The sequence below is a fragment of the Euprymna scolopes genome, chromosome 43 (assembly GCF_053919585.1).
Source record: "Euprymna scolopes isolate OS-2025 chromosome 43, ASM5391958v1, whole genome shotgun sequence".
Lineage (NCBI taxonomy): Eukaryota > Metazoa > Mollusca > Cephalopoda > Sepiida > Sepiolidae > Euprymna > Euprymna scolopes.
Window position 1 is genome coordinate 10,839,204 of NC_136524.1, and position 25,525 is coordinate 10,864,728.

Here is a 25,525-nt window from a genome sequence, read left to right on the forward strand (position 1 = left end):
GACAAACGTTTTTTTTTAATTCAGTAAATTCAGTAATTATAGTAAAAAGTAAATAATTAATTTACTCACCAAAGTTTTATATATCACAAATTGAAGAGAAAAGGTCAATAAGTAATATATTCAAATTTAAAACAAAAAAAGTAGTGTTTTTTAGAAATTTACCTGTAAAGTTCGAAGTTTAAAACCTTTTTTTTAAAACCACGTTGTTTATTTTTTCTTTTGTTTTTTTTTTTATGAAATCTTGGTCCTTGCTCCTTTAATTGAAAACAAAATTAGGGCTTCAATTACATTTTTCGAGTAGTTATAAGCTTGGAAAGACAGGGGGTAGAATAATTCACGCCTCCCATTTTGAAATATCTATTAAGAAGTAAATAATTTATTCACCAAAGTGTTATATATCACAAATTGAAGAGAAAAGGTCAATAAATAATATATTCAAATTTAAAACAAAAAAAAGTAGTGTTTTTTTAGAAATTTACCTGTAAAGTCCGAAGTTAAAACCTTTTTTTAAAAAAAAACATGTTTTTTTTTTTTTTGTTTTGTTTTTTTAATGAAACCTTGGTCCTTGCTCCTTTAATTGAAAAGAAAATTAGGGCTTGAGTTAGATTTTTCGAGGAGTTATAAGCTTGGAAAGACGGGGTGGAATTATTCACTATTTTTCACGAAATTTCTGACAAACCTACCAATCTACCCATGTTAAGAACGGCTTTCGGAATAGACACCCCTAACCTTGCCAGAATACCCAAAAAGCTATAAAAGTTGACGCGTCGAATGTGAACGATGAGTTGGACGTAATGTAAAAATGTACCGAATTTAAAAGGGAACGAAATTCAAATTTCCATTCCATTTTTACAACAACCGTAAAGCAGAGCATTCTATGCAAATTTTACCTAACTTACTGTATTAATGCTACTTTTTTAAGCAAAAAAAATTTAGGTTTGGCTATAAATTCCTAAACTCATTTCACCCTAAATAATTTAGGTGACTGAAACTGGAATCTAATTGAATCTTTAATTTCCTGAATAGTATGCGAGAATTCATTTTTCTTCGAGTTATATCGAATTCATTAATACGTACTTTAGGGGCTTTTTTCGTAATGCTACTGTAAAAATTATTTTTTATTGTTACAAATTACGATGCTTTATTTATATAAAAAAAGCAAAAATAAATTCTTGCGTTTTTTATTTACTACTGAAAACCATAACTTTAGTAAAGGTATTTTTTGTTTAAACAAAATAAAACATTTTCACTAAGAGTTAAGTAAAAATAATTAGTTCATTATATTCTGCGACCATTATTTGATAAATACTGCAATTTTCATTAGAATTTGTTAATTTCCTGATTTTTGGTGAATTTTTAAGTAAAGGGAGGAGTCAAAATGTTTATACACTTTGAGCGTCGGCATTCATTTTGTGTGTACCTACCATTTTTCGATGAATATTTGATAGAAAAGCGACCATGTGTGGTTAATTTAAATTAAATTTCAATCACATGCTTACATTATCAATAATCATGCGATTAAACCCATTGAAAATTTACCGATATTGTAAACACATTCTGTTTACATTAAGCCTGTAGTGTTTTTTTTAGTGATGCAATGTTGGCAACTGAGATTTAAAAAAAAACACGAGATCAGGAGAAAGAAATCTCCAGAAAATCGCTAGATTTTTAACTTTTATCGTCTGTAATTTTCAAAAATCGCTAATTCCCCCCCCCCTCCAACACCATATTTTAACTTCCTACCATAAAAAAATTATAAATATAGTATATTCAATTCATAAAATGTTCCGTGTTTTCTCACTATATGTTTCTGGAATTATATTGAAGCGGTTAGCTCCCCAGAAGGCTTACATATTTTATCAGCTAGTTTTGCCTGTTTTTTTTTCAGAGAGGGTATTTTTTTTTTTTGTAGGAAACAAATCATAAACTCAAACTTTTTATAATAAAAGTTAAATTGAAATATACTGCAAATTAAACATCACAATAATGGTGCAACATTGAAATTAGAAAAATAAAAAACAAAAAACTTTGTTTTAGCATATTAAAAATATTTAGGTTGGTAGATAATTAAATTATTGGTATAAGTTTTTTTTTGTTTTGTTTTTTTGCTGTTGTTTCTTGCTTATTACAATTTTCGACTAAATACTTCTAAATAAAGCAGGGTTGCTTAGATCGTATTTTAAACTAAACTTCGGAGGTTGGAATGCCCCCCACCTAAAATGTACTTGGAAAAATCGATTTTATAGCTAGATTTAAGAATGGTTAGCCGAAAAAAGGTGAAAAACAAACCAAATAATCAATAAATAATTGTTACCAAAGGCAATAAATGCTACTTTTTTTTACTTACATGAATGAGTTTATTTTATGTTTTAAAGTATTTTCAAGCGCTTTTCTTTATTTTTTAATCTAAAATTGAGGATGTGTGGGTGCCAAATATCTCCAGATTTTCTAGAATTCCTCGCTAGATCGAAAACGAAATATCCAGATCTAGCAGGAAAACCGCTAAATTGTAACACTGGTCACGTGACAGGAAGCGGTAATAAATAATTGTCCCTAAATAAAAAAAATGGCGTATTGATACAAAGAAAACCACCTCTTTATCATAGAAAAATTAAGTATAATGTTATAATTAAAAAGAAATATATAAAAACACACATGGATATAGTAAACATATTATACCAAAACGTGGAAGCCATCCGTCCAGTGGTTTTTTAGACTTTTAATTGCGAACGAACCAAGAGTTATATTTTTATATATATAGATGGGTGTTTATGCATATATGTATGCATATCTATATGTGTGTTTGTGTGTACATATCTAAGTATGCTAAAAGTGAAAATAACTATTATTTAATAAGCTTTAATATATTAACTTATTATGAAACAATTTAATTATTAATTTGATACAACCAGTAAGTATAAAATAAATTCATAACTTTATCAAGACCATTGGATGTCTGCATGCAGTATATATATAAGCTTTCGTGTATATTTGTATATGTGTATGTTTGTCTGCGCATATATATACTTATGCATGTGTGTGTATGCATGTTGTATGGGCTGATATGTATATATATATTGGTATGTGTATATGATGTTTGGTGGTATGTGGGTATACATATATACGTATGTATACATGTATGTTTGTTTATATTTATATTTATGTGCATATATACTTATGTATAATGTAAGTATTGATATTGTGTTAATATTTCTATGTATGTTTCTATGTGTATGCTACGTATATAAAGTAATATGCCTAATACACCCATATGATTAAGTACCCCATTTGTTTAAATCTACCATTAACAACTAAATAAGCCTAAAATACCCATTCTCCATAATTATACCAAACTAATAAGGATAAATTAAATTCCTAAAATAAATAAAAAATATGATTCTGGAAAAGATTATCAAACTCTAGAATTTAAAGATGACTATAGGTAAATTTTTTAATTGTTTGGAAAACCTTTGAAAATGATTTAGATTAAAATTCAACCTTTATATACTAAAACTTAATTAAAAATTAATAATTTCAATAAAAAATAAAAAATGAAATAAGTATGCAATAATAATTATGATCAAAAATAAAAAAAATTGATAACTATATAAATTAATAAAAATTTAAAACACAATCTTTACATGTTTCATATGATGTATGACTGTGCGGGCATATTTGTTCACATATGTATTTGCGTGCGTGTCTATATATGTGTGTGTGTGTATGTATATATATATGTATATAATTAAACAAAATAAAAAATAAAAGATAAAATAACTGCTATTTGATTAGCTTAAATATTCTAACATATTAAGATATAAATAAAATAATAACATATCCAATCCGATATAACTGGAAAAAGTCAATATTAATTTCAAAATAAAAGATATAATTAAATAAATAGATAAATAAATAAATAAAATAAGAAAATAAATGAATAAAAAATTAAACGAAAGACGTCGTGTTTTATTGATAGACAGGATGGCCCAATTTAGTTAAACTTTCTTTCTATAGTTGAACTTGAATTATAATAGTGTTAATATCGTAGTTTGACACCATGCCAACTGTTTTTCATGGCCGAGTGGTCCTAGACGTTGTATCAAAGTTTACAGTTACCCAAAGGTGCTGAGTTCAATCCTGAACGAAGGCAGTGAAAAAAAGTAACATCCAAAACAAAGAATCAGCAACTATGTCCCAGAGCCTAGCTGGAGTCCGAACACGGTACCCCCGTAATAATAATAAAGGGTTGGGTTCGAGACTCCTAACAAACGGTTCCCCAGTTCGATACAAAACACCTGACGAAGGCCGGAGGGCAAAACAGCCGAAACGTTGTGACAATAACAACCAAGATGAGGAAGTCAGTCCGACAATCTCAATCAATCACTCCCTCTATCTATATCTTTATACTACCCCTCCCTCTTTATCACTCTCTCTAACATTTCCCTAAAACTATCTTTTTGCCCCGCCCCTTCTTTAATGGAAATTTGATTTTTGTAATCAATTTAACTCATAAGAACCTTAGCGTTGCTTCATGCCAGTTATGGCGTATTTTCTCTCCTCAAAATTTGAAAAGGTTTGGAACTTTTTTAATTTTTCTTGCCTGATGAAATCAAATATGATTGAAACGGTCTGCACATCGTAGTAAGATATGACTGTATTTACATGAATAATAATAATAATAATATATATATATATATATATATATATATATATATATATATATATATATATATATATATATATATATGGAAATATGACTTTTTTCAATTATATTTCACTTTTTATATATACAAATCCTTAGTAAGACTAACAATTTAACAATTACAAGATGCCTCTCCAACCAGCAATATCTATGACAAATAAAATTCGCCCATGCATGGAGTATTGTTGCCACATTTGGGCTGGTGCATCTACCACTAGCCTCTCCCTATTCCTGATATTCATAAATGACCCCACTGATAAAATTTTTTCAGAGATGGGTATATTTGCTGATGACATCACTCTCTATAACAGGCACGAGGGGAAAACAAATGAACACATATCTAAGGAAATGGCAGAAACACTAGAGGATGACCTCTAATCTGTAGTGAAATGGGGACAAAAATGGATGGTCACATTCAATGCTGCCAAGACTAAACTTGTTTCCTTCAATAACTACAAGAAACCTTCTCTACCACCAATAGCAATGGCCAAGAACACATTACTTGAAACTACTTCCTTTAAACTCCTTGGCCTAACGTTTACAGGGAATATGAACTGGAATAGATACATTGAGAGCATTGCCAAGGTGCTGCAAAGAAGGTAGGCTCTCTCTTCTATGCTAGAAAACTACTTGTGCCTGAAAGTATCCTGTACTTCTATAAGGCTATCATTCGCCCATGTATGGAGTACTGTTGTCACATTTGGGCTGGTGCATCTGCTGCTTATCTCTCACTCCTGGACAGGGTTCAAAAAAGAGTCGCCAACCTGAAAGGTCCTGAACTGTCATCTAAGCTTCAGCCTCTGTCCCATCGACGAAATGTTGCATCCCTCTGCTTGTTCTACAAGTATTTTAATGGCGAATGCTCTGACGAAATACAAACACTTGTGCGCCCTCGACGTGATTACCCTCAACAAACCTGACAAGCAGCTAAGTTCCACCCCTTCACAGTAGAGAGATTAAGAAAGTAAGTAAGAAAGCCTTTTACTCCAATAGTTTCTTCCCCAGAAATGCTAGACTTTGGAGCCCCCTTCCGGGATTCTGCTTTCCCAACTGTACTAACATGCATAACAAACATCTTGCTACTCATCTCCCTTCATAATGCCCCTGCAACTTATGTCCTCGATAGTAGCCCCCTAATTCAAAGTGGCACTGTGCCTTGTTTGGGGTGAAAATTGATTAAAAAAAAAACTTGGTTGTTATTGTCACAACGTGCTTGTTTTGCAAGTATTTTAATAGAATGTGCTCTGATGAACTAGTTGCACTTGTGTCCCCTCGACATACATATTCCCGACAAACCCGTTTAGCAACAAAATCTCACCCTTTCACTGTTGTGGTCCCTAAATGCCAGAATTCTTTCTATTTTAATAGTTTCTTCCCTCAAACATCTAAACTTTGGAATTCCTTTTCCGCTACTTGTTTCCCTGGCTGTACTAATATGTAGAAGTTTAAATGTAATGTAAATCAACATCTTATTAATCTTTCCTAGGCATTGTCCCAAATAGTAGTACCTTAGGTTCAAATGGCGATGTGTACCTTGTAAAGGTGAATAAAAAAAGAGAAAAAGAAAGAAAAAACCTCTTTAGGTCATGGCATGAATTTTTTAATCTAGATTATTTCAGCTTTGGATCCTTCTTTCTTTACCCTCAGATTGTTTTATATACTAGCAGAGATACCCGGGGTTGCCCGAGTCCACATGAAATTCTGTTTGGACACATCTAATATACTAAGGACATTGAGCACTTTTTTATTATTAAATGTCAACTCTATTGTAGGAAACGTCGATACCCTCACAACAATTTCAAAAATAAAAGATACGGTTATCCTACTAAAAATAATAAAAACACGAAAATGTAATTGCCCCCTCCCTCAAAAAGAAGTATAAGACAAAGGGATATGAAGAGAAGAAGTTATTCTTTGTATATTGAGCACTTTTTGATGACTGCATACCGGCGGGTGGGTGCCCGGCATTGCCCATGCGCTGGAACCCCCATTAAAATAAAAACAACTTTTCTTACAATCAAAATAGCAGGGTGTCCCTGTGTGACCGAAAAAAAAATATGAGCCGTCGTGGCCGGGGTCGAACATGAAACGCAAAAGAGGGGAAGAAGACAAAAAGTTACTGGCAAACGTTTTTGCCCACACAGCCATCAGTGCATATGACCTCATAACGTTGCAAAATAAGCCTTTTAAACATAGTTTTAGTTTAATTAGCGAGTACCCATGTGAGCATAAAAAAAATAGTAAGCAGGCAGGCTTGAACCTGTAATGCGAAGGAGGAAATGAAGGTAAAAAATAAGCCAACTGCTTAGTCCCTGCACCCACTGTGACATACGACATCGCTGGCATTCGAAATAAGGTTAGTCATTGTAAAGTGTATGATGACTTTGCAAAAATGTCGATGAAAAAACTGACCCCCTACTTGTAAAAAACAGCCTAGTTGACAGTCAAAGAATTAATGTTTTTGGCCAATTTTCAAATGATACCAATTTTGTCAGTGTTGGTTGTGTGTGTCGAAAGTTTTTGGCAGACATACAAACACACACACACACACACACACACATATAAACACACACACACACACACAGACATTTTGCCTTTTATATCATAGAAAAAGATGTATTTCTGTATCACTTTCTTGCATTTTTCTGTCTCCATTCTTACTCTCTTCACTTTCTTCTTCCTCTTCATTATCTTTTCCTTTTTGTTTTACTGTTTGCTCTTTTTTAATGACTCCATTACTTCATAGTTAACCCTATTTTCTTTTTCTTTTTTCTTTTTATTATTACTTACTCATATACTACCCTTTCGTTTTTTATTTTCATATTCCTTCCTTCCTCTTCTAGTATACTTATCTCCTTCCTACTAGTTATATTATTTATAAGTGTAATATTATACATTTTATTTTTTATTTTTTCAACGGTTATTACCTTATATTTTATACCACCTTTTAATATTTCTTAATTTCTTATTCAGTTTCGTCACCGATATAAACGTTATTACGCCAGTTTTATCTATATTTTGTATAATTCTGGCCCTTCTCCTTCTGATGAGAACCATTTAGCTTCGAAATGCCATGGCGTCAACTGGACTGAACTGAAACTGTCTGCTTTCAACTGTTAGGCATTGTTGGGCACTGGCATCCACTGGCTGCCATTGGATGCCTGTGGCGGGTATTGGTGGTCATTGGCAGTTAGTGGTGTTTTCAAGTGGTTACTGGTGGTTATGATGGTGATTAGCAGTGATTTTCAAGTGATTACTGTCACTTCTGGAAACGGGCAGGCACTGACTAGAACTAGCAAATAAATCACCTGTCTTCAATTATTGGGCACTGTCATTAAGTGGCGAGGACTATCATTCAAAAAAATCATATAAAAAAAAAAGTTTCATGATGATCATTGCTCTTTTAAGTTGGCTACTGTCACCTCAGAGCACTGGCAGACACTTATGGGAATATGAAGGCTCTGATGGGCATAGGTGGCCCTGGCTGGCACTGTGAGGATCTAGCAGACATTGGTGGACTGACGGACTCTGGTGGATGCTGGTGGCTACTATCAGGCCTTAGTGGATGTTTTGTTCACAGCTTGAGCAAAGCAAGGAACACTCTATTCTAATTTCTATGCAATCCTGGATTACTGCATTAATGACGACTGCTCTAATATCTGTTTTTACAGAATAGTTTTAAATTGCACAATGTGTAAATAACATTGGTTTGTATTTGCATGTTATTAAATTATAGATTTATATTTAAAAAAAGGCCAGTATTTAGGTTTATGGTGAATAAAGTAGGTCTTGTTAGTTTTATAAAGTATTTGAATGTTTGTTGTTGGATGAGGCCATTTTGATTAGTTCGTGAGAGATGTTATTAACTGTTCGAAATTGCCTTATTCCAATACTCACTTAATCTGATGAATGTATCCAAACAATGAATGAAATTGTGAGTAATTACCAGAACTTTTGTAGGGAGTGGTTGTTATTTCAAGGAACATAAATAAAAGATTTAATGTGAAATGTATCAGAAGAAGGTAAACACGAACAGCGCTGGTGCTTAAAAATGTGCCAAATGTAAAAAAGTTATCGGTTATATTGAGGAGAGGGGGAGGAGAAAATAATTAGTCAGTAAAAATCGTGCTACCACCGTTAAATTTGACTTGTTTTAAAATGTAATTCTCCTAAGAATTATTATAAGAATTTATGATAACGAATGAAACCAATGGATAATATGTGCAAAACCTAGGCTAGTAGTCTGATCATATTGAATTTATATGTGGCATCTGTGTTTGCAAAGCTATAACTTTTTTCCTACACTGGAATAAAGGTTCATATTTTATTATATATATATATATATATAGAAGATATATATATATATATATATATATGTGTGTGTGTGTGTATATATATATATATATATATATATATATATATATATATATATATATATATATATATACAGAAGATAGATAGATAGAATAGAAGATATATACATACATACAATACAATATTATTGTGAAATCACGTTTAATATCCTTAAAAATGAATATAATATTTTATTTTATTTATAACTTACAATTCATAGAAATTAAAAAATTAGAACAGGATGTTTCATAAGAGGTTTAGGGCTTGGAGTAAGAGTACACAGGCGTTATAAATGATTGATTTTGAGAGATACTTGGTGTGTCTTAATGGAGTTAAAGAAAAGTTACTCCAATTTATTTCCATAAATGTCCTTATTTATTTGTTTCCTTGGCAGAGAGGAATAAGACACTATGTCAGTTTTTTAATGTAGGGAAAATCCAATTCCCCAAAAAGGACCACTTTGGGTGAGGACAATTGAGATCAGCAAATCAGCTCAAAACACAAAAATCGGTAAATTAGATTAAAAAACACATAAATAAAAGAGAAGCAGATCAGTTCAAAAACATAGAGATCAGCAAACCAGTTCAAAACTTAGAGACTAATAGGTCAGCTCAAACCAGTACATTAGTTCAAAAAATAGAGACTAGCAGAGCAAAACACAGATAAACTTAAAATATATAGAATAGAAGATTAACTCAAAACATAAAAACCAGCAAATCAGTTCAAATTATATAATCCTAAAAACCCAATATAACCAATAATATAAATATATATTTATATTTACTAACAGATTATTTAGAGAGAACGTTGTTCTTACATAAAAACTACAAGAAAAAAAGAATATGTGCTGTACCTTATGTCTTCTAAAAGCTCAACTTCTTGCTGGTGCTTTGATTGAAGTTTCTGCAGTTGTTCAGTATGAATAACTTTCAGTGCAGACGCATGTTTTACCTGAAGAAAAAACAAAAGTTACATTATGGTAAAAAATGTCGCCACATAGAAAAAATTTATAAAAAGGTTACATTATAGTAAAAAAGGTCACATTATAGTAACAAAATGTCACATTATAGTAAAATAGCCCAGGACATAGAAAAAATTTATAAATAGTTACATAATAATAAAACTCACATTATAGTAAAAAAAAAAATAGGCACATTATTATAAAACAACCCAGGAGATCAAAAAACTTAATAGTAAAAAGTCATAGCCCAGAAAAATTTCATAAAAACGTCACATTACAGTAAAAAAGTTTTATTATAGTAAACTAAAGTCACATTAAAGTAAAATAAAATCACATTATTATAAAAAAAGGTCACAGTATAGTCAAAAGTAATTTGATAAAAGTCATATTATAGTAAAAAAAAAAAAAGAAACACATTATAGTAAAACTACTGTTATTCTGAAAATAAAGCAAGAATTAAGAATACGTTCTAAGATGAAAACAGTAGACCAATCTGTATATAATTATCAATTAAAAAAACTAAAACATTCCAAAACATTGTGTCACATATTTAGAAATAACACTTCAAATATCATAATAAAGTAATTAACCCTCAGAATTTCAACGAATATTACATATTAGGTCCTTGTTTTTATAATTCAACCTATTTTCTTTGTACACCTTCCAATTTTCATATTATATTCTGATTCTTATGTCTAGCTACTATGCCTGTACTAGTGTTGAGACGATTAATCAGAATCAGAAATGGGAATCAGAAAAATCGAAACTTTTTTGTGTATTGGAATCCATATTAGAATCAGAAAAAATGTACCTGTTTTCCGATGATAAAAACGATCCTTTTAATTGTTAGTCCCCCGAGAAAAAATGTGGACAGACGAACGGACCAACGTTCGTCCGTCCGTCTGCCCACACTTTTGTCAATAACTATGCCTTGGAATTTTTTGAAATTTTGCACAAACATTAAACATGATATCAGTAAAAAAGTAACAGAACAGATTTTCCAGGAAAACTCTGGCCCCCCCCCCCCAGGGATGCCTTTCGAGTTAAAATGGCTAAAATTGACACTTTTGTGCTTATGAAACAAAAATTGATGCCTTGGATTTTTATAAAACTTTCTGAAAAGTTGTAACTGATTTCTATATAATTTTGTTTGTTTATACTTTGCGATAACTCCTGGGTGTGTGTGTCGCAGGGGCTCTTTTAGGGCTAATAAAAACACTCCATTTTTTGGACTATTTTACCATATTTGTCCAAAATTTTCTATGTATGTCTATTTATTAGCAGTTTTGCATGGTGCTGAACTCAAATTTAAATATGTTAAGGCCTTGGGGACTTTTGGAGTGGGGAGAGCGGGCGAATGATCGACTTGGTCATTTTTTTTTTTTTTTTTGAATGGTGCAGAACTCAAATTTACATATGTTAAGGCCTAAAACCGCATCGTTTGTTCATTTTCACCCGGATTTGACGTCCCCTGGGGACTTTTGGGCTAAATGGGGGGTGGGGGGCAAATGCTGAACTTGTCATCTTTTTTATACCTCGTTCACTTTGCAGTCATGAGGGACCAGTCATGCTTTACTTGTTTTTATTTTACCATTATTTTATTTATATTTTTATTTTGTTCTTTTTTTATTGTTTTCATTTAAAACTTAGTTTACCATTGCTGATAAAATGATGAATATTTATTAATTTTGAACTACCAGTAAAACTAAATTTTTCCCTCTTCCAAGTGTATTTTTACATTTTCAAAGATATATGCACATATTACATGGTAATCCAGAAATTTAAAAAAACATAAACAACTCTTTAGCTAAATGTTTAGCGGTTTAAAAAGAATGGAATCAGAATCGGTAACTGTATCGAAATCAGGAATTTAAAACAGAATCGGTGATTGTATCAGAATCGGTAACTGTATTGGAATTGGAAATTTAAAACGAAACTGGTAATTGTATTGGAATCGAGAAAAATATTGGAATCATCCCATCACTAGTTTGTACATTTAATAAAAGTGAAAAAAGTATATTTATTTTTCAATATATAACATTTTTTTAAGTTTACTCTTATGCGTAGGCGGTGGTGTATAGAGAGAGGGAGGTGACAGAGCAGTGTCTCCCGGCATCCATCGGGGAAGAAGCATTCAACCATATTCAAATTATTTCCCTTTCTTAATATTTCTCAGTTTTAGGAATTAAGTGCTGAAACATTTTGTACAATCAAGAAGTTAGCATCGGGCATCACCAAAGCATCACAAGACCTCTACACATTAGCTGTATGCGTATTGGATTGCTTTCAGTGTCAACGTGTTTATCAAGAACAGTGAACCAGTAACTGCAAATGTAAAGAATGATCTGCAAATACTTGAGGCCTGGCAGACATGATCCAGTACTGACTGAAAACATGATTTGATTGTCGTTTACTCCACCTACAGTTACAAGATCAACATTGAACCGAAAATCAATAGTCAGCCACAAAGTTCCATAAATCTGGTAAAGCTAATGAAAATGTGTGGACTGGTGGCGGACATTTTGCTAAAATAATAGTTAAAACCAAATAAAATAACATTATATATATTTTATTTAATGTAAAAATGTATCAGAATCGATAATTACCAATTTATGCATCAAATTGATAAGAAATCCATATAGATATTGTGTATGCTGGAAAATAAGTTGCTTAGCAACAAGGAGCATTTTAATGTAGGGATAACAGAGAATATTGATTGGTTGAACACCTTGGCAAATATAAGTTGAAAATTAATATGAAAAGGTAAAATTCATAAAAAATGACAAAAAGAAAGAGAAAAAGAAAAATAACAACAATAACAACAATAATGACAAAAACAAAAAAACAACCAGCACTAAAAATTTTGGAATTATCTTATTATATTATTATAAGATAAAAATGTTTATGCAATATTCATGACAGCATAATCTATATTGATAATGCATTATTTTTCTAGCAGAATATTTCATGTTTTTTACATATATTTATTGGTTTTACGTTCTTGCTAATGTAAGTTGATTTTTATTTTCAAAACTCAGTATAATATGCATGATCGTATCATGAAGGAATAAGTATTTTTTTCACTTTTGTAAAAGAAATTTTACATGTAACAAGTATCACAAAATTTGCAAAAATTATCACAATTGTTTTTCAAAAAATTAATTTGTTTATAAACTATTTCATTTGTAAAATATTGATTTTTTAGTGTTTTATATGTCATTATATTTTCTGTCATCAAGTAGTTAATATAACAATTTTTGAAACATCAAAAATGTGCCTAATTCATGTTAAAGTGATTTTTTTGTGTGAATTTAGTTCTTTCATACTTTTGTTCTTTTGTTTTGATGGAAATAAATCAATTATTGTAAGCTGCGTTGTAATATATATACATGCAAGAACCAGAATCATTTAATGGATTTGGATCAAGCAAATACATAATACATATCTGTAAATAGGTAGATGTGATCCAGACATGTGAAGACCAAAATTACGACTAAATAATAATAATCACCAAGAAAAACTTTAGTGAAAAATTTCTTAGTAATGTTTAGCATATATATATATATATATATATATATATATATATATATATATATATATATATATATGCTAAACATTACTAAGAAATATTTCTTAGTAATGTTTAGCATATATATATATATATATATATATATATATATATATATATATATATATATATATGCTAAACATTACTAAGAAATTTTTCACTATTTTATTTTATTTGTTTAGCATATATATATATATATATATATATATATATATATATATATATATATATATATATATGCTAAACATTACTAAGAAATTTTTCACTAAAGTTTTTCTTGGTGATTATTATTATTTAGTCGTAATTTTGGTCTTCACATGTCTGGATCACATCTACCTATTTACAGATATGTATTATGTATTTGCTTGATCCAAATCCATTAAATGATTCTGGTTCTTGCAGTTATGGTTTAAAATTCATAATGATCAGTTAATTAGTTTAGGAGTTTATTATATATATATATATATATATATATATATATATATATATATATATATATATATATACGAAGTATAATTTTATGCATAAATTTTTCAATATTTACTTCAACCGTGCTCTATACATAGGTAGAGCTAGGTAGTAAGTTATGTAAATATATATGGCAATTAAGCTACACAAAATATTCCGTATTTTAATCGCATGAGAATTTGTAAGGCTTATATTATATATATTATATATTTACAGACATGACAGAAAAGAATAAACCCTGAGATAAATATTCTTCCTAAGATTAATATATGCTTATTTATATTTACATCTGCAAAGAATGGTGCTGAAATAACTATAAGTATCTCATTAAAATTGCATCTGACAACAGCGAAGCATGCCATGAACCAAAAGAGCATCAAACCTATCAGAATTTCTGTGAGGATGAATCATGAATAAACATGAAGGTGGTTTTAGTCGACGCAAAATAGCAGGGGATCTTTCAATATCCCTTTCTAGTGTAAACAGAGTGATTGTACAATTCACAAGAGAGGACAGAGACCTCATCCAGGTCACCCCGGGTTCTTTGAAAGAACCTTGTCATGAGCATGTTTCGGTCTTCTAGTATCTAGTAACTAGGGACCTCTTCAGGCTATCACACTTCATTGAAAGGAATCAGTAGATTACTACTGATGATTGTGTAGCAACACAATACTGCTTATATAAAAACAAAATTAACAGTATACCCTGCTCTGCTTCGGTATGGAGAATTTTGAGAAAAATGGAAGGGGGAAAAAAAACCCACGAAAAGTTATACGTATTTATCGCAAAAAAGAGCATCAAACAATTTGTAATGATTTAAGCAAAAAAACCTTCGAGGTCGAAATAATAAAAAACAAAGTATTGAGCACTTTCTCTGTTTTTTTCTGTTTTTTTTTTTTTACCAAATGTACCTCCTAATATATATATATATATATATATATATATATATATATATATATATATATATATATATATATATACTAGCAGGGAGACCCATCGCTGCCCAGGATTGAACGAGAATTAATGAATATTCTGCACTTCCAATACGTTTATTGTCATCAAATCAGAAGTTTCAGATGCCTCCCCGCAATGGCTTAGGACACAATACATTGTAATCTACATTGCACCTAGAGAACCTACTTTTGATCTTATAAAATAATGGCTTGAATTAAAGTTTAAAAAGCAAAAGTCAAGTATCATGGTTCAGTTGTGTTCTAAACAGAAACATTTATTTCAAACGCGCCCCTGTCTTATTATAGAATCTACTGTTGGTTTTATATGCCAGGCCCTTCTGCTTGTGCTGTGACAAAACTTCTAAAATGCACTTGTGATTTTAGACTGTATAAGGATGTTAACTTTAGTCAAAATAGGACTGTTCTTTTTTAATTGGATTTTTTCTATTAACAATTTTTAATGTTTATTGGAGGCATTCTAATACAAAACCTATCTAAAAATACCCCCAGGCACATAAAGTACATTTATGTGAAATTTCAAAAAAGTTGGCCTAGTCGTTTTAGAGTATAGGGAACTCTCTCTTTCTCTCTATTTTCAAAGTTTTGTGCATAAACTTTTAAATTATAGTAGATTCAGATTTAGTAGTATTTCTAATTATAACCATCGCGTCAGTTATATACAGTTCTATAATCTAACATTAATTACACCTGATTCAATAAGCTTCAATAAAGGTAAGTCCTACAACGAACAATTAGCAGAATCTAACGTCCCATTGTTATATCAAATAAAAGTAAAATCTTCTTTCATCCATTGTGCATTATTAATTTTATTTATAAATGACTTACGTTTTGAGCACTTTTGAAAAATATTGCTTTTAGTTTATGTTATCAATATATTTACACTTACAAAAATAGTACTAATTAATATTAAATAATGTATTGATTAAAACGTATAATCCTACAAGGCAACATTAAATAACATTGATTAACATTAAATAACATTAAATAACAATAATTAAACCAAATATAAATTTAAAAAGAAATAAAATACTTTCAATATTTTGCTAAATCTATATTTTCTACTTTAAGGAATAGCTATCTTGAGACTGTTTAATGTTCTTTTCTTTTCTTTTTTTTCCAATTATTTGTTCTGGTTCATCTTCTCTTTCACCATTCTGGGTTATTTTTTCGGCATTTGGGTGATTTTCTAACAGTATTTTTTTTTATTTTGAAGTCATTTTCAAAACTTAGAATATTTAGGTGTCAACTCACTGCCATTTCCCCCTAATCCAGAGTGTTTCTTTTTAAAGAAATGGATTTTTTCTTTCTTTCTTTATTTATTTATATCTTTATTTTTTTTTGTCAGTAAAATAACTGTCCATCATACCTGTGATTTTGTTTAGACACATTTAACTATCTTTTGTAATTCGAGGTGAATGAGGAAATTTACCCCACCCCCATAAAATTAGTTGGAACAAAAGATCAAATTATCTGAAGCATATGTGTATGCATATTATAGCCAGTGTATATCAACTTGTTTATCAGTTTTCACGAATCCAATGTTTCTGAATGTTTAAATTAATTGCTGTTTTTACCCAATGTTGCCCGGGTGAAAGACTTGGATAATAAATAATAATAATGAGTATTTTCATGTTTAAAATGTTTTTTTAAGAATGTTTATAGATTTTTAGAATTAAAATAAAAATTCGATTTAAATTAATTTTTTTTTATCTCTTATTCGCCTCAAACAAGGCATGTTTACACTAAAGCATAAGAGGCTATCGTTATAGGGAACAGATTAAGTCGTTTGGAGAAGAGAAGGAGAGAGGCAGCCTTGGTGGGAAGCTGAGAAAGAATGTTGAAGCAAGTGGTCGAAGGAAAGAATCTAGAGTAGAGAATTTACCAGAATCTAGGAAACTTCACATTGAAGGGGTGGAATTTTGCTGCTAGTAAGGTGGGTACAAATTCAGTGAGTTCACTGGAGCACATTCTATGGATGTACTTGTAAAACAGACACAGGAATTCAACTCTGCAACGATGCTACGAGAGCAGAAGATTGGCAGACAGTGTGGGATTTATTAGGTTAGAAATTAGGGCGAGGTTAGTAATTGATGCACCAGCCTAGATGTGACAACAATGCTGCATTCATGGTCGAATGGTGTCTTTGTAGAGATACAGGATACTGATGTACAGATACACATGCAAGACGTTTTCTAGTGCTATAGAGAGACCAACTTTCTTTGTAGCAGACTTGGCAAGATCTTCAATATACTGATTCCAGCTCATGTTGCCTGAGAATATTAGTCCAAGGAGTTTGAATGTTGGGCTTTCGAGAAGAGTGCTAACGGTCATAATAATCTGCAGTTGCAATAGTTCCTTATAGTTGTTAAAAGAAAATAGTTTGTTGCGGTAGTCTCAAATGTGACCATCCTTGTTGGCCTCATTCTACTACAAACTGAAGGTCGTTTTCTAAGGATTCAGCCATTGTCTTGAATGAGTTGGCATTCGATTTACTCTTGTATCGGAAATAGAATCGAGTGTCATCAGCAAATACACTTCAATAAGACACGATTGTATTATTTATAAAGATCAAGAATAATATATCTCTAAGGATCGATCCCTAGATCGACACTTGTATTTATGTAATACTAGCGGGGGTGCCCAGCGTTGCATGGGTGTTTAGCTGGTGTAGTAAGAACCCAGGGGGTGGGGGTCAAAACAACAGTAGCGGGGGTGCCCGAGTATGTGTATCTGGTGTAGTAAGGAACCCAGGAGGGGGGGGGGTAAAAAGTGATAGTACCGAGGGGGGGAGGTCAAAACAATAGCAGACAGAGGTGATAAAAAAATAAAAAGGGGTAGTAGGCAGGCAGGTTCAAACCCATAACACGAAGGAGAAAAGAAAGGTTTAAAAAACGTGATGTCTTAGTCATCCAACCGAAAGTTCAGAACTTTGAAATTAAGCATAGTCAATCAAAAAGAAAACAATGACTTGCTAAAATGTCAGCAAAAAAAGCGACCCCTCCTTGTACAAAACTGCTCAGTTGAGGGTGAGGAATGAATGTTTTCGCCAATTTTTCAATATTTGTCGGCCAAGACATTGAGCTTCAAAACAATACCGAAATGGTCAGGATCTGTTAATTGTGTTGAAAATTTTTGCGAGACATATAAACACACACACATTTTGCCCTTTATGTATAAACTAGCAAGGGTGCACGGTGTTGTCTGGGTGTTTCGAGGTGTAAAAAAAAAAGTTTTGGTAGGCAGGTAGGCTCGAACCCGAAGCCTTGAGGCGAAGGCGGAAAAAAGTGTGTTCACTTACCACGAAGCAACGAGGGCAGCGGAATTGAGAACGGTTGAAATTAAATGATTAAAAAGTTAAGTGAATGAGTTCACACAGGTGTGTAATAAGGTCAAACATAGGGGAATGAAATTAACTTTGGCTGCAAGTTTTTTGGTTTTGTTTCCCCAAGATTAAAAAGGGGAGTGTCCATATGAAAGCCAATTGTCTGATATGATGGGTTTTCACCGCATTCATTAAAGCTCATTGTTTTTTGGACATCCCTGGCAGGAAAGTCAAGGAACTACTTTCACTTTAATTAGCTTCACTTCATTTATACTAAAAAGCCAAACAAACATGTGACAGAATAGAATAGCACAAATTTTATAAAAGTTGATCAAGATGAATCTAGACACAACGTCCGTTCGCAAATCGTAGATATTACGATCTAGGGGGTATATAAAAAGTTCTAAAGAATAGTACCCCCCCCCGAAGAACCTCCACAAAAAAAAGGCTTTGCTGGACATACAAAAATGCGCACGCCGCTTTTGCCTTTTATATATATAGAAAAGACTAGAAGGGGAGCCCGGCATTGCCCAGGTGTTTAGGTGGTGTAGTAAGGACCCCGGAGGGGGGGAGTCAAAACAACAGTAGCGGAGATGCCTGGGTGTGTGTAGGTGTAGGTGTTGTAATAAGGAACCCTGGGGAGGTGTAAAAAAAGTGGTAGTACAGGGTGGGGGATCAAAACAATAGTAAGCAGAGGTGCTAAAATAAAGTGGTAGTAGGCAGGCAGGCTCGAACACATATGCGAAAGAGAAAAAATCGCCTGACTGGATGTTCCGAACATTGAGCCTAGTCAATTGAAAAGAAGGCGATGATTTGGTAAAATGTCGGCAAAAAAGCGACCCTCTTGTATCAAACTGCTCAGTTGAGGGTGAAGGAATAAATGTTTTGGGACAATTTTTTGATAATTGTCGTCCAAAAGATTGAGGTTTAAAATGATATCAGTTTCATCACGTTCCACTGCGTCAATTGAGGTTTCTTCTTTTTTATTTTTTTTCAAAATAAAATTTCTTTAATATCTCTTTTTCAAATGCAGTAAACATCAAATATGGTATTCAACTTTGTGATACTTTAACTTATTTTGAAAAAAAAATTTGTAAACAGTTTCAGAACATTAACAGCATACAAGTCGATTGAATAATAAATTTTAATTCGTTTGGTGAAAATTATTAGTTGTAATTTTGTTTTTATTTTTGATTTCTCAGTCTATTAACTCTAAGATTTCGAAGCTGTACAAAAAATGTAGGCCCCCATATTTGATTTTTTTGCAATTCAATTCCATAAATTAAAAACATGCTTCCATTGTTATGTACGGAAAGTGTGGTGGAAACTTACACATCAACAAAAGCCGTCCAAATTGTGCTTTGAATTGCTGTGTCAATATATATGAGAAAAATCCATCTTCTCCAAAAAAGCGCACTCTGGATTTTGATAAAAATAAAAATTACCTTATATTTCTCCATCTATAAATATAAAAGCGAAAATGTATGTATGTATGTGTGTTCGCTTTTTCTGTGTGTCTACAAAAGGCTTTTTTCAGAGAAGCGGTCGCTCGCTTCACAACTTTTTAAAACTTTTTATATCACATATAAATCGTAATATCTCACAGTTAACAACAAAGCTCGCCTGTCTATTTAATTTGCTCGATTTCGGGAAGATAAATATTCAATATTTGTCGCTCGCCGCATGTGGGTTAGTCTTTTTCCTATAACATCTTGGGGGGGGGGAAGCGTTCAGCAGTAAATGAAGGTACTATCCTGCAGTCAAACTTGACCTCATTAACTCATTAAAACAGGCACCTGCCAAATCCAAGTAATTAAATGAATTCAAACATGTTTCCGTTAGCATCTCGCGGTGGCCCAATGGTTAATGTTGCACTTTTTTTTTTCACACTTTAATTTACAACTTTGCCTTAACGGTTCGGGTTTGATCCTCATACTTACTTTTTTTTTAACCCCCACACACCTCCAAACACCCGGGCAATGCCAGGTACCCCTCGCTAGTCTATATATATAAAAGCGAAAATGTATGTATGTATGTTCGCTTTTTGTGTATGCCCAAGAAAGGCTTTTTTCAGAGAACCGATCGGTCGCCTCACAACTTCTTAAAACTTTTTATATCGCGTCTAAATGATAATATCCACGACTTAACAACGGTAGTTGCCTCTCTATTTAATTTGCCCGATTTTGAAACGTTAGATATTCAACAATTTTCGACTGCCGCATATGCATTAAGCTTTTTCATATAAAAAAAGAAGTGAGCAGACTCGCGCAAATAAAACACTGTCCCGCACTCAAAGTTCTCGTCAAAAACGGGCACCTGCCGTTAAACGTCGCACTTTTTTTTTCTAACTGCGCGTCAAGGCTTCAGGGTTTTTTTTTTAAAGCAACTAACGATTTCTCTTTTCATTTACACAAAAACACACACACCTACAAACACCCGGGCAACGCCGGCTACCCCCCGCTAGTTATATATAGAGGACAGAAAAAATAAAGTGCAATATCAGAACATAACACTTTGTTTATAGCTAATACTGACACAGATTTATATGTGTAGGCATAGTCTGTAGGTTCAAAGTGCAAACATTTGCACAGTTTCCATTGAACTACCTTTCCACACAGATGTCTGTTTCTATATTTCCTTTCGGGCTAGTTTCTAGCATTAACTTATAATGTGCTTTACGTTTCGTCTCTTTGTCAACAAATTCTACATTTATTGTTTTTCTGAGTTTATTTTTCTATATTTGCTTTTATGTAGTTTGACTTGATCATGTTTTATGCAAATGTTAATAGTGATTCTGTTTCTCTGTTCAAGTGTCTTTTTCATGGTCATGTTGATATGTTTATGTCTATAATTTCTTTGGCCTATCTTATAAATCGTCCATGTAATTGCGGTTTCCCCCATTTTGTGTTTCTTGCCTTTGTATTTTTGGTTCAGGAGCTAGATACCGCTACATAAAAAATGACCTTGTGTCAAATTTTGCCCTTGTGGGGGGGAGGGGGGGGGGTAAGTAAATAGGAACACAGAGCGACTGATCGAGAAGTACCATTCTAATTAGTAATTTAGCCTGCAGGCTTTACGTGTTACATTTATTGAAGTAAGATTTAATGAATAAAAAAATCATCTTTTTTTTTTATCATTTTCCTTTCTTTTTTCTTTTGGTTTTTTAAGTAATCAAGGTAACCCGTGATAGCAGTAATGGTGATTGAAAACTGCATCGTTTGTCCATATAGCTTTCCATTTCAATTAATTTTCTAATAAATAAACAATGAATGAACAAATTACAAATAGACGGAAAGAATAATGATTATTTTCCTTTTAGAAATAAAAGATGAAGATTAAATCTGGATAGAATAGGGAGACTTCGTTGGTCTGGTCACATTGAAAGAATGGATGAGAGATTTGGATTAGTAGATATAGCCCAGTTGAGGTAGAGAGTAAGTTGGCAGGGAAAGGCAAAGGAAACATTGGAAGATGTGATTAAGATAGATTTGAGAGAAAAAGGAATACGTAAAGACCTGGCCAGAGATAGGTTATTGTGATAGTGAATTTCTAAAAGTCTAAATAATATCAGAATACTCAGTACACTTTGCAACTGAATAATAATAGTTGCACGATTACAAACCAGTAGTTTAAATCAAGACGATGCCCCAAGCTATTTGAAATGTGCGCTGACAGGTCACACACTTTTTTGATAGTTGATTAAATAAATTATTATAGTAAAAGCAGTTAGGCCAGCCATTTATTTTTTAAAAACTATTTTTTGTGCCAAACAAAGCATATTACCACTGGAGCATACTGTGATAAGATTCAGATTTTTGATTAGGGAAACAGAGAGCTGGGAAGGAATTCCAAAGGCAAGTGGTTGGACGAAAGGAACTATTGAAGTAGAAAATCTTCCAGCACCTAGAGACCTCTACAGTGAATGAGTAAGATTTTGATGTTAATCAGATTGGTCACGAGATGGAGGAACAAGTGCAGTGAGTTCATTGGAATACCTGTAAAACAAGTAAGAAAGTTTGATGGGAATATAAGAATATGTAGAGAATTTTAAAATACAGCTGAATCACCAAGTTGGCTCAGGCCTATTTCCATTGAAACTGGCAGAGAAGAATTAGCAAAGATAAAATATTTTGCAAAAAATACATCTTAAAGCAGCATATGTTCAGATTTAAGTCAATAATAAATTAAAAGAAATCGTTACAAGCAGCACTCAGATAAAATTTGTAAAGTGGACTTGTCTACAATATTGCATAAAAACTGTGGTGGAGATAAAGCAAATGCCTGTATATGTGCATGTGGACAGGGCAAACTTGTGAGACAAATGTCGACAAAAGCTAAAATAAGAAGACAGAGTGTATGCGCCATCTGGCTAAAACAAGGCGGATTGTAGCACGAAATTGCCATTTCTCACAGAGGAGATATAAAAGAAATGGGTTTTGGTTGAGGGGCAGCTTTGGACAGAGAGAGAGAGGGGGGGGAGAAATGGAAATATATATAATTAAAAGAATACATATATATATATATATACACATATATATATATATATATATATATATATATATATATATATACACACATGTGTGTATACATCTTAAAGAGATATCAATCATACCAGTTATTATAGGTGCCACGGGGCTTATGAAGAAGAACCTGAAGTCCTACCTAACTAATATTCCTGGTGAACCAAGTGCAAAAGAGATCCAAACAATTGTACTTAAGGGAACAGCGAGGATACTAAAAAGAGCTCTCGGCTAGTTTCAATAGAAAGCAGGGAAATGTTGGCAGCTGGTTTGGCTGCCCATACTCAGCATTACAATCTTCAAAGGAAGAAAATTTTAAAAAATAAATAAATAAATGCAAATCTGTAGTTAAATTCGGTAAATTAAAAAGTTTACAACAAATTTGTTATTCAACAAGAATACAAAATTTTTAATTTTTTCCCTTTAATCCATGGATTTTTAACAAATGGCTCAAGTGCTAAATAGCAAAATTTATGACCACTTATAAACTTTATTTTGTAAAAAACATTTCCTCTGAGGAGATAAGCCATTCGTTTGAAAATCCATGGATTAAGGAAAAAACTTTGGAATTTTGTATTCCTTGTTGAATAATAAATTCATCGCATTTTTTTTTTAATTTTCCGAAATTAACTGCAAATTTGCATTTATACTATTGCTCTATATCTCAATTGACAGAGGTGGCGGAAAGTTTCTGTTTCTATGTCTATACTTGTAGCCATGTCACTAGTAAGGGTGCTGGAGGTAAACGTTTTATCTGGGCTGACGTTATCTGCCTGATAGTCAGGGACCCAAACCTTGGATTCACCACTAAGGAGGCTGTCCTATCAGCAGGTGCAAAGTACTGGAGCTGCTGTATTGCCATTTGGTGAATGGATTCTGGATCATGCAGTAGCTTCTGGTGGGGCCTCTCGATGCTATATTAGTAGGTAATTGTTACGGCTTTACCTTATCATGTTCTACAAAAAAAACAAAAAAAACTCTTCGTTTCTTTTTCTCTCTTAGTTTCCCCTCTTTGTCCTGCTCTAAGCAAGTCTGACGACTTAGTCCACAAATTTCAAAACTCTATCATGACAAGTTTCAAGAAAAAATACATGATTAAACCCGGTTCTCCAACTTCCAACGTAGACCCCCACTACCATGTTTCCTTCTTGAACATCAGGGGTCTACGTTCTAACCTTCTAGAGGTTGAAACCCAATTACAGGAGACTAAACCAGACCTTTTATTTTTAAGCGAAACTGGCATTGGACGGACTATTTCCTTAGATGAGTTTGTAATTAAAAGATACTCTAACTTAACTTCTAAATCTGACCCCCAAGATCGCCATGGGCATGGAATTTGTGCCTATATTAAAGATGGCTTTCCATGTGGTAGGGATATCTCCAGAGAAGATCCTAGCTTACTCTATATGTGCTTCCGGGTTGCACTAGCTCATAGTACTGTCACCTCTTGGATCTTCTGACCACTCTGTTATATCAATTAAGATAAAAATGAAATATAATAAGTACCCAGACCTCTCCATCGTACAGTATATCGATACACTATGGATGACTGGGATAGCTTCCGTACATTCATATCAGATCTACCTCTGTGTTCCATGTTTAAAAAGGATGTGACCTCTATAGTATCAGACCTGAACGGAATTGTTAATTGTAGGTATAGACCGTTTCATACCCTCGAAAAAGTTCCAGCAAAAACCTAACAGCCAGCCATATAGGAAACAGTTATTAATAATATGGATAGTCCAACAAAAGAAAAATGTCCTCAGGGTGTTTGTAGCAGAGAGGCAGAATATATCAGTCATCATAATTGCTCAAATGGAAACATCATGGACACGCCCTGGCTACATGTGATTGTGGAAGAAAATATAACAGCTTGCGAGAGTTACAAATCTAGATAACACACTGGTGCAAGCAACATTTCACCTATCAGAGAATGTAAATTGAATGATGGGTTTGTGAATCAGGAACACCCCCCCCACACACACACACAATTTTCAGGATCCCATTGCTGAGCAACAATGACCTGGAAACTTTCCTAGCAAGCTAAGAATTCAGTGGTCCAAGGGTAATCAGACACCTACATGAACAAGATTAGACCAGGAACTCTTTTTTGGTCACCATCCACCTTAAGGATCCTGTTGAGCAATAAATTAACTAGGATTATGTACGACATTTGTATGGTACAGTAACGCATAAACATAAAATAGAACAAATGGACGACAGTTGCAGTTGGAAGGAAAGTTAAGATCAGAACAGATGCTCCCGATCATGAAAGGTTGAAAATTCAAGAATATCATAGATGATATTCAAAAAAGGATTTTGGTGATCTCCAGGGCTGAAAATCAGAGAAAATGTCGAAAGAAAAAGCGCTTGACACGTAAATCATTTTACACAAATCCTTATGCTTTTGTAATAATTTCTTGTTGATGTACAGAGGATGTAATGCCTAGGAAAATTGTTTGATGATAACAGAACAAATACTACACTAGCCCCAAAAGAGGGGGTAATGCTTGAGAGGATGATCTTATGTCAACAGAACAGATGCTATACTGATCTCACCCTGGAATTGACTATTGAAAGATAATGTGATAATGCATTAATAGGAATAACAGTTTTGGATTCAGATACCAAATCTCAATTATATATAGGTTTCATTA

The 25,525-nt window shown here is 32.6% G+C and overlaps 1 protein-coding gene across 10 annotated transcripts in view; it reads right to left on the reverse strand.

Annotated features, from left to right (window-relative positions):
• Positions 1-25,525, reverse strand: part of LOC145268181 (F-BAR and double SH3 domains protein 2-like) — a 313,479-nt gene that overhangs the window by 229,511 nt on the left and 58,443 nt on the right. For all 10 annotated transcript variants that reach the window (XM_080123409.1, XM_080123410.1, XM_080123404.1 and 7 more), the window contains exon 2: positions 9,909-10,006. In XM_080123409.1, coding sequence (XP_079979535.1) covers positions 9,909-10,006 — 98 coding nt within the window. The remainder of the gene's footprint in view (positions 1-9,908; positions 10,007-25,525) is intronic.